Raw genomic sequence first — 11,408 nt, forward strand, 5'->3', positions numbered from 1 at the left:
TCAGGGGTCCAAGATTATCTTCTGTGTCTGTGTTAATTGGTTTCCCTTTTCTTTGTTGAAGAGGGTCTGTGCAATCCTTCTGCCTAGTCCGCCATCTTGACAGACTCCCGCCTTTGTGGTTATTTTAAAAGGTATTTACTATAGAATTGAAATAAAACTAACTTTTAAAGTTTTTTCCATATCGTATTGATTTTAACATCACCAATAAATTGAATGTACCAATAGAAATACACTAAAGTCAAAATACCTAGTTTTGTTTTCTGCAGGAAGGGAAACTGAGCTTAAAATTGTGGACTGTAATGGTAAAACAGAAACTATACTAATGCCAGTGGTTGTTATTATTAGGTGCCACTGAGTTGGTTCCAACTCATAGTGACCCTTTGTACAGTGGGGGAGCTCTGGTAGTGTAGTGCCTAAGGCACTTGGCTGGTAACAAGAAGGCTGGTGGTTCAAACCCACCAACCACTCCTCGGAAGGAAGATGAGGCAATCTACTTCTGTAGTGATACTGCCTCGGAAACCCAAGGAGGGGTTGCTATGAGTCGGGTCTGACTTGACGGCACATAACAACAGCAACATGTACAGTGGAACAAAAGACTGCCAGGTCCTCCACCATCCTCACAATTGTTACTGTGTTTAAGCCCCTAGTTGTAGCCATTGTGTCAATTTATTTCATTGGGGGTCTTCCTTTTTGTTGGCTGACCCTCTAGTTTGCCAAGCATGATGTTCTTCTACAGGGACCGGTGTCTCCAATAATGTGTTCAAAGTATATGAGACGACGTCTTGCCATGCTGTCTTCTAAGGAAAATTCTGGCTGTATTTCTTCCAAGGCAGATGTGTTCATTCTCTGGCAGTCTGTGGTATATTTCCTATTCTTTGCCAACTCCATAATTCTAATACATCAGTTCCTCTGTGGTTTTCCTTATTCATTGTCCAGCTTTCATATGCATATGAAGCGGTTGAAAATACCAGGGCTTGAGTCAGGCACACCTTAATCCTGGAAGTGACATCCTTGCTTTTCCACACTTTAAAGTGGTTTCTTACAGCACGTTTGCCCAACAAAATATGTAGTTTGATTTCTTGACTGCTGCTTCCATCGGTGTTGATTGTGGATCCAAATAAAATGAAATCCTTGACAGCTTCAGTCTTTTTTCTCCATTGATTATGATGTTGCTTGTTGGTCCAGTTGTGAGGATTTCATGTTTTTCTGTAGAGTTGTGATCCATATTGAAGGCTGTAGTTTGTGATCTTCATCAGTAAGTACTTCAAGTCTCCCTCACTTTCAGCAAGCTAGGTTGTGCTATGTGTATGTCCCATGTGGTCGATGAGTCTTCTTCCAACCCTGATGCTATGTCCTTCTTCACATAGTCCAGCTTCTTGGATTATTTGGTCAGCATAAAAATTAATAAGTATGGTGAAAGGATACAACCCTGACATGGTGCTTTCCTGATTGTAAACCACTCAGTATCCCCTTGTTCTGTTTGAACATCTGCCTTAGTCTATGTATAGGTTCCACAGGAACACAATGAAGTGTTCTGGAATCACCGTTCTTCACAATGTTATTTGTGCCAGTAATGCTACTCAAAGCGATGATAAGAACTGAAGACGCAGGAGTGCATAAATATGAGGGGCATAGGGGGAGGGTTACAGGGTAGGGAGGGGAGGAGACTGGGTTAGGATTGGACATGGTAAATGGGGAATGAAACTAAATGTACCAGTTACGTTGAATGTAAAACAAGCTCTTAAAATAAAAAAATAAATAAAAACTTCTGTTATCCTTAAATATGAAGATCGGAAATAGCTTCCCTATTGTGTTTGCAGGAGCTTTGGTAGCGTAGTGCCTAAGACACTTGACTGCTAACCAGAAGGCTGGCGGTTCAAACCCACCAGCCACTCCTCAGAAGGAAGGCTGGGCAATCTACTTCAGTAGTGATACTGCCTCAGAAACCCAAGGAGCGGTCGCTGTGACTTGGGTCCGACTTAATGGCACATGACAACAACAAATTGTGTTTGCAGTTTGGTAGTCTGCTCAATGTTTCTAAATTGAAGGGCTTAATTTCTTTTCATTGTGCCTCTCAGACAACCACTGTGCCGTGGGATATCCGAACATTGTACTCAACGGTGCCTGAAGATGCCGCAAACAAAGCAGAAAGTTTGCTGGTGAAAGAGGTAACTGTGAGATTCTATTGCTTTATGTATAAAGTGTTGCTTTCCTCAGGTAGCTCTGACTACAAACAAGGTTACTGTTACTATAGAGAGCATTCTGTTGGCTGTGATTAGTCTTTGAGCCTTCAGCACCCATCAATGCTTTCCATTTTCCTCTTAAGTATTTTTCATTTTCTAGTTTCTATTCAAGTTTTGGTGTTCCCCCTTGTCTTTTCTTTTTACTCAAAATCCTTACATTGTGAAATATTTGAGAACTCTTAATTAAATTATTTAGTACCATTTTGCTTCTTTGGACTGGGTTGTAGGTAAGGCCATATTATGCATGGATTCTGGATAAGAGGGTTTCTATTATAAGAGGTATATTACATTTCTTTCAAGTACTAACTATGGAAATAACTAATGGTGAAGACCCTGTAGACGGTTTTAAGGAATTGGTCAAAGTCTGTTGATATCGTAGTATCTACTTGCTTTTAGTTGGTGTCTAAGAATCTTATGCAAGTGCTTCTTTTCCCAACCAGACTGCAGACTGCATTAGAGCAGGCAAGGACTGGGACAGACCTACTTGTTCTGTGTCACACTGTGACGGTCCACAACTACAAATTAATAGATGTTTATCAAATGAATGAATGAATAAAGACAGTCCATAATGATTTAGCCCAGCCCAGGTCAAACTGAAAGTGATGGACTATCAATGGACTCTTCAATTCTGGGAAAATTGTTTGCCTGGGTTAGAATTTAATTAAAATTTCACACAATAGCAAAATCTTTTCTCATCTCTTAAATATATTTGTATTAATGTAAGCTAGCCTTACTAGCGTATATAATATACCAGTGTACAATCAGAATCCCATGTATTCTTTATGATCACACATATTATATGTTGTAGTAGTCAACCCAGATCACATTTTGCTATAAAAATACTTTTTGATTTTTTTTTTTCCAATTCCATTATTTTGTATTTATTTCCCAAAGTTCATATTGAATTACGACACCTTCTAATGAGGTAGAAAAAGTGCAGATTTATTATAACATCAGGATATCTGAGTATACTGTTTCCACATTTGCTGATAAAAATAATGTGTGACATCAATTCGCCTTAGAGGAAGTCTTATGATCAAGTAGGGCATCACTGTTCATCTCAAAATAAATATTTCCAAATCATTTTCAGTGTTCATATCAAGAATTATTGATATAAAGTCTATAAAATATCCTGCAGAAAATCTGTTAACTTAGCAAAGGATTGGAAATGTTTATGATATGTAATTCTTAACTCTAACTTTTTGAGCAGAAGTTTTGTGCGTTCTTCAGTTAAATATTGTAGTTTCTTCATAAATGTTTTTAACTTTGTTATTAAATTTATTGTGGAGTATTTTTATAGTTTTGCTACACATCTGTGTGGGATTCTTAAAATCCATTCCCTTGTCTTACTGTCCATTGCAAATATCTTTTTACAACCATGGAGTTTTGAATATGCATAAGCTAGCTTACTAAACTCTCATTCTAATAATTAATAGTTCTTCTTAAATCTTTAGGTGTATAGTCACATCATATGCAAACAATGAATATTTTCTTTTTTTCCAATAGGTATATTGCTTCTTTAGTTTTTTGTTTCTGTTTTTATCTAAAACAGTGTTGAATAGTAAGGCTAACACTGGGAACTTGCCTTATTCTTGATTTTAGGGGAAGTTCTGATTTATGAAATTATTTATTTATGTTGGTTCTGGCATGTCTTTATCATGTTTAAGAACTGTTTCTCTTACCGTCCTTAGAATGCTATCCTGTGTTATCAAATACACATTCAAGAATGTAGGGGAAAGGGAGGAATTGATTTTAATTTATATACTTCTGAATTGTTACCATAGCCACAAAATAAATGTTGGTAATTAAAATATATTTGGGGAAAAAATAGTTACTATATATATATATATTTTAAATGTTGCCTGGATTGGAAACAACCCAAGTCTGTCCCCTATACTTGTCTCCAAAAGTTAAAATCCAACATCATTCTTCAGGTCATTAGGTGGTCACCTAATAGACTACTTCAGATTCTTTTTTTTTATTGTTTTACTTTGATAATGAAAACATCATATGATGTTTCTCATAAGTGTTTTACTTTATCATTGTTTCTTCTGAGCTTCTTTGCCAGTCATAAAAACCAATTAAGTTTATCTGAAATCCTTGTTTATCATTTTTAAGCTAACAGCTATAGATTTACAAATGTTCTCATGACTTTAGACTTCTAATTTCATGGTCTTTTTTCTGTCTTTCTGGGTGTATTGGGCACATGTCTATTTCAAATGTTTCAACAATTCCCTTATGGGTGTAAAAAAATTGCATGATCTAGGGGTTCTTAGCTTTTTGCCATGGGTCCTCAAAGTCTTTGATCTGGATCCAGCGGACTTCAGCTCTTGCCTCTTACCACACCTTAATTTTAAATTGCTAAGCATATCTACAGGTAGAGCTGATTAGCCCACATTCTAAATCTTGGAACAAATTCAGTATCCTTTCTGCCAGTGTCTGAAACAAACTAAGGTCTCAAATATAGCTGTTTTCCCAAGGAGAAGGGCAGCCTGAAAAGTTGATCAGTGTAACCCTGGAGACTTCTGAGAATTGTTCCAGGGTTCTTGTTGTTGTTGTCATTTACCTTCAAGTCATGGAGCTCTTCTGCATGACAGAACTGAAGGTTGCCCAGTCCTGCACCGCCCTCATGACCACTGGTAGTTTGAGCTCATTGTTGTGGCTGTTGTATCAATCCATCTCACTGAGGGTTCTCATCATTTTTGCTGACTCTCTACTTTACCAAACCTGAGGACCTTTTCTAGAGTTCTTAGGAGGTCTTTAGGTTTTTTTTATTTGTTTGTTTGTTTGGGGGTCATGGGCTTCTGTATAGCAACTTCAACAAATGTCCAGATTGATCCCTTGTTTCTGTAATTCCCTGAGATCATCTTCAGTGAAGCACAGTTTGACTACAAAACTTGCTTTCCTCTTAATATTTCTCCTGGGGGAATATATCTCCCCTCTAATCCCATCTTAATTCCCCTTCAGCTGGTTGCAGCCTGGGGTTAATCCTCCTTTTCTCACTTTCACCTTCAACTTCTCCCTTCTCCTGAGAACTACTCAAAGGTGACAAGGACACTTTGAACCATGTGGTTTCATCTGCATGCCCTACAAGCATGCATTGTTGGTGTCATTGCTGCTGGTGTTTTTGTGGTTGGAGATTTTATCAAAATTTCTTCTGTAGTAATTTCAAACTTCAAAATAATGTAATTAGTATTTTTGAAACTACATCAATTACTTTTCTGAAAACAAAGTAGTAATTAAAAGGAAAAAAGAAGAAAAAATTTTGAAAAGCTTCTGCTGAGATACTAACATTATTGTAAATAATATTGTAGTTCAAGGCAAAAAGAATTCATCAAACAATTTTTGTTAGTATTCATGTAATCTAAGAAATATTAAATTTAAGCAATTTACAATTATATTTATCACATATTGTTTAATTGTAAAAATTGGTAATAAGCATTACTATGGATCTGCATGGTCTGCCATGGGAGGAAGTCCCATGGGTTGAGGTGGATACCATGAGTTACTGCAGTGGATTACACCAACCCTAGTGTGACCACTGGTCTTGGCCCCAGCTGGTGATCACAGCTAACCTTTATGTACTGCTTACTTTGTGCCAAATACTCTTCTAAGCCCTTTACATGCAGGAACTACAAGCATATGTTTCTCCTTCTCCTCCTCCATCATCAGTATCTCATCATCACCCTTTAATGTCAAGGAAATTAATTCCTAGAAAGATTGAGAAACTTGCCCAGTATCATATAGCTAAAACGATGCACAGCCCAGTGTCTGGACCAATACTGTCTAGTCCTGGTGGCCCCTGGCTCTTTATCGCAGTGGTAACTGCCAGTGTGGTGCTTTGCTAGAACCACCCCCCAGAAGGAATATTTCCTTACTCTTTGGCCTAACAACCCCAGTATCTGTTGCATATGGTCTGTGGACCATACATTGAGAAACATTGACTGGATTTTTGAAACTAGGTTAAGTCAGCACTTAAATGAATTCACTGAAATTCATAGAGTTTTCTAGAAACACGTATTTTCCTTACAGCGTGTGCTGCAATAAGCAACCTGCTTGGTCCACCTTGTATTAAAATGGCCTATGACCACCCCACAGGATGTCAAAGACAAATGATATGGTTGCTAGGCATCATACTGCCTAGCCAGAACCTTGTTTAAACACATCTAGCTCAATAAAAATGTTTTGTTATCGCTCACATCATTCTACTTTGACAACTCTCAGCCTTTTTATCAGGAGCTCTGGGGGTGTAGTGCCTAAGGCATTTGACTGCTAACCAGAAGGCTGGCGGTTCAAACCCACCAGCCACTCCTCAAAAGGAAGACTGGGCAATCTACTTTGGTGGATATAAACTAAAAAAACTCACTGCCGTCAAGTCAATTCCAACTCATAGTGACCCTTCCTTGGGTTTTCGAGGCAGTATGTCTATGGAAGTAGATTGCCCAATCTTCCTCCTGAGGAGTGGCTGGTGGGTTTGAACCACCAGGCTTCTGGTTAGCAGTCAAAATGCCATAGGCACTATGCCACCAGAGCTCCTGCCTTGGAAACCAAAGGAGGGGTCACTGTGAGTCGAAACCCCAAGGAGGGGTTGCTATGAGTCGGAACACACTTGACAGCAACCTCTTTTGAAAGACAATGGGCATTCCCTTCTTTGAAATCTGGAATGACAATATTTCTAGTGGACGTTAGATAAAATAAGCAATCTCTCCCTTTTCTATTTGCTCTGGTATTATCATTATCCTCCTTATCTGTTATGTGTAAGGTTAACCATTTTTTCACATAACAGTATAGGTTAATTATACGTCCACTAACACACTTAGCAGTTATGTTAACATCAAGGTATAAATGAGCAAAATAGCACTTCTGTGTATATTTTTGAGCACCCTGTGACAACAACTGTGACAAAGATTTCCCCACCTCTTTTACAGTCTGCCAAACAGGCTCTGAATGATTAAAAACTTACTAGAAGTCACACAGAGCCAGAATTAAGACACCAATCCCTGGGACTGCTTACTGCATGCTGTTTTCCACTTTATTATGCTGTCTCTGAAATCTGAACCTTTGATAAGTTCCTTTAAGTCATGTGCTTAATAATCTGACTTGAGGAAGACATTTCCACTACTCATAATGGACAAAGTCCTTCATTTTGGCTTGTTGTTGGGTGCTATCAAGTCAGCTCTGAGTCATAGCGACCCCATGTACAACAGAATGCAACACGGCCCGGTCCTATGCCATCCTCTCAACCTTTGCTGTACTTGAGCCTGTCACTGCAGCCACTGTGTCCATCCATCTTGTTGAGAGTCTTCCCCCTTTTCTCTGACCCTCTACTCTACCAAGCATGATACCCTTCTCCAGGGAATGGTCCCTTCTGACCACATGACCAAAGTAGATGAAATCTGCCATTCTTGCTTCCAAGGAGCATTCCAGTTGCACTTTTTCCAGGACAGATTTGTTTGTTCTTCTTGCAGTCCATGGTATTTTCAGCATTCTTCTCCAACACCACAATTCAAAAGCATGAATTCGTTTTTTGTTTTTTTTTTTTTTTTGGTGGGGAGCTATGTTTTAACATACATGCCTGAGTTTCTCCACCTTTAAATAGGGCTACTAATAATCCCAGTGCCGAGTTTCTAGAAACAAATATCAGTGGATGCAAAAAACAGTTGGAAAATAGCAAGGGGAGATCATTGTCCCAACTCACAGCAACCCCTCCTTGAGTTTCTGAGCTGGTATTGCTACAGAAGTAGATTGCCCAATCTTCCTTCCAAGGAGAGGCTGGTGGGTTTGAACAGGCAGCCTTCTGGTTAGCAGTCAGGTGCCTTAGCACTACATCATCAGAACTCCTTGTGAACCTTGTAAGTGGCATAAAATCAACATCTATTACACTTAAAAAAAGCAAACACTGCCAGGATGAGATGAGCACTACACCCTCCCACTGGGGGAGGGCAGCAATTAAAGGTTCTATAAATAGGATGCAGACTTCATAAGGAAAACTTCTACAGCAAACTTTTCATTTTAATATACACTAAGGGATAATACAAAGCTGGAAACTCAGTACGCTAATTAGAACTAAGCTCTTGGTTTGGTCTTTCTTAACAAAAGAAGATGGGAGAGTAGAGAATTGGGAATGATACTGTGGCTCAAGGGGTACAGGGGTCTGGGGACCATTTGAGCTGAGTTTCTGGGCGATACACTGACAGAGTTCTACTAACGCAGTAAGTTACTCTGCCCACGGTGCTCTTGGCAGCATCAGGAAACCGACCTTGAACAGGTTTGGAATAATGATGAAATGGGGAGAAAGGAATGGGCTCAGGATCCCAAGTCTCACTTTGGTCAAGGTAGAACTCTCAGGGACATAAGAGGTATGCGAACAACATTAAAAGGATATAAGTAAATATCTATATCTTCATGTATACCTATGCCTACAAACACCCACACATACACACACAAACAACAATTATGCCCTCTCTCATCCAAACAATACTAGGTTAGTGGAACATGGGAAAGCTCAAATTTGATGCAGGAGGCCCAAACCAGATACAGTTGAATTCTCCCAAAGATAATAATCAAAATAGGACCCAGGACTGAATGGAAAATACAAATAAGAATGAAGGTAAACACAGTAAAAACTATTTAAATCTCTGATTCCATTGAAAATTCACATTAAAAGCCAGAAGAACTCATGGTTGAGATCAGAGCAGAAATGAATTTCACAGATGCTAAATGTTCAAAAAAAGCCAGGTTGATAGACTGCTCGTAGGTGTCACACACACACACACACACACACAATACATACACTTCACACACATTCTCAGAGTCCTTAATTTGCTGGTATCCATTGAGCCTGTCTTTGAAGGGAATCTTCTATGAAACATGGAGAAATTCTATCAATTTTTGCCCAAGTCTCTTGAGAAACACCTTTGGGCAATGTTGATGTAAATCTGTTCCAAGGAGACAATCACGAACTAGGGGCACAGTGTAGCTCAAATAAAGCTGAATTAGCTATTAGGTGCACCTTGATGGGCACATTCATGAAGGCGGATGCTTATGTAGAAAAAGAATATTCATGCTGAGAGATCAAATACATTCTTTGTTTTCATGGTCAAAACCTGCATTCTTTCTTAATTCGTATAATTTGTCTAGAAAATGTCTGTCTTTGTTCAGTGAGTAAACCCCTTGCAAATGTTGTCATTGTCAGCTGCTGCTGAGTGGTTTCCAACTCATGGAAACCCCGTGTGTGCAGAGTAGAACTGCTCCATAGGGTTTTCAAGGCTGTGATCTTTTGCAAGCAGATCACCAGGCCTGTCTTCCTCTGGGTGTGTTTGAACCATTGACCCTTCATCTAGTAGTGAAGCTCTCAGCTGTTTGAGTCATCCAGGGACTCCTCTCCCTTATAATACATGGGCAAAACCCCACAAGGCTCTAGTGCTGGCTGTTCTTTGGGTTATCTTCATACAGCAAATTATAAGTGATCACAAGGTTAATTTCAAAGTTTAAAGTTAAATAAAAATGATCATAAAGGTCCAGAGAACACCTTTTCAGCCCTTAAAATTTTCGGTCAATTTCCTACCTCATTATTAGGTTATTCTTGCTCTTGATCTAGCAGTATGTGTGATGTCATTGGCATATGCAAGCTGCTTCTTTAGGGTATACAGAATCTGCTACTCTCAATTCATTTCAGTGGAATTAATTACTGTATGTTTTAAAGGGTTACATTGTTACTATGAAGTTCTTCTTCAGTTGATTGACTGCTACTATGGCGTCCCATTGTATTAAATGTCAGAGTGTCTGCAGCAAAGAGTGTTGTCCATTGGATGACAGGTTGGGATGGTTTTATTATTCTACATTTATTGCTTACTAGGCTAATGATGCCAAACAGAAGTACACCTCAAGAGCTCACCACCCGACAGGAAGTAACAGACCTAAAATCAGATTATTGCGATACCATCTGACAAGGGCTTCATAGGGGTACTACTATTACTGGAGTATTACTTTAAGCTAGAGAAGCAAGATCTGGTTGACTTGTTAGAAAAAAAAATAACTGAAATCAAGACTAGAGAGTGGATCAGTTATGTTTGGAGGGTGAGTCAGGTCCTCTAAAACTGATGAAAAGTGGGACAGATTGGAGACTATTTGTTTCAGTAGCTGAGATGGGCCATTAGAAAGATCTATACTGACATAGGGAGCTCTGGTAGCATAGTGGCTAAGACACTTGCCTGCTAACCAGACGGCTGGCGGTTCAAACCCACCAGCCACTCCTCGGAAGGAAGGTTGGGCAATACTACTTCCGTAGGGATACTGCCTCGGAAACCCAAGGAGGGGTCACTATGAGTCAGGTTTGACTCAACGGCACATAACAACAACAACAACAATACTAACATATGATAGTGCGGTTCTGGGGATAGTAAAGATATTGAGGAGATATAATTGACAACTGTTGTGTTCGGAGTTGCTCTGAAATTGAAAATTGAAGCTTTGGGCCTGAAAGGACTTGCCCAGAAAAGCAGAGAAGTCGGGTACCTGATTTACCTCCCATTTAAGGGGATGGCACAGAGGACTCTACAGAGGAAGGAGAATTGGAGTAGGCAGAGATGTAAGAGGAGAACAAGAAGAACTCATCTCAGAATTGAAGAGAGAGAGGGTCGATAAGGAGAGACAGTGGGAGGAGGCACAGTAGAAAATGCAGAAGAATCAAGATAAGGTTCCATAGATTTGGTAATTCAGAAGTGGTCTTTACCAGAGCAGTTTCAGAAATCTATGAACACAACTTAATTACCATGGATTAAACCTGAGAAGATGGGACAGACATTGTCTATCACACAAGGTGTTAGTATACATAGTGTCCCTTTACCTACAAGGCACTTTAAGAGCCAACTCAGGCCAGTAAGATGGCAGAATAGGCAGAAAGACTACACAGACCCTCTTCAACAAAGAAAAGGGAAACCAATTAACACAGATACAGAAGATAATACTGGACCCCAATGGAAAAAGAGCAAACACATGGAAACTAAACAACACTCTCCATAAGAAAGACTGGGTAAGAGAAGAAATAAAAATTGAAATTAAAAAATTCTTTGAATCAAATGAGAATGAAAACACAACATACCAAAATCTTTGGGACACAGCAAAAGCAGTGATCAGAGGCCAATTTATAGCAATAAATGCACA

The 11,408-nt window shown here is 39.2% G+C and overlaps 1 protein-coding gene across 1 annotated transcript in view; it reads left to right on the forward strand.

Moving 5' to 3' along the window:
• The window catches only part of DOCK10 (dedicator of cytokinesis 10), a 242,485-nt gene that overhangs the window by 93,593 nt on the left and 137,484 nt on the right, over positions 1-11,408 (forward strand). Inside the window, exon 3 of the mRNA XM_007955659.2 lies at positions 2,079-2,168. Within this exon, the coding sequence (XP_007953850.1) occupies positions 2,079-2,168 (90 nt within the window). The remainder of the gene's footprint in view (positions 1-2,078; positions 2,169-11,408) is intronic.

The sequence above is a fragment of the Orycteropus afer genome, unplaced genomic scaffold, assembly GCF_000298275.1.
Source record: "Orycteropus afer afer isolate SDZICR_OR568_19922 unplaced genomic scaffold, OryAfe1.0 scaffold00002, whole genome shotgun sequence".
Classification (NCBI taxonomy): domain Eukaryota; kingdom Metazoa; phylum Chordata; class Mammalia; order Tubulidentata; family Orycteropodidae; genus Orycteropus; species Orycteropus afer.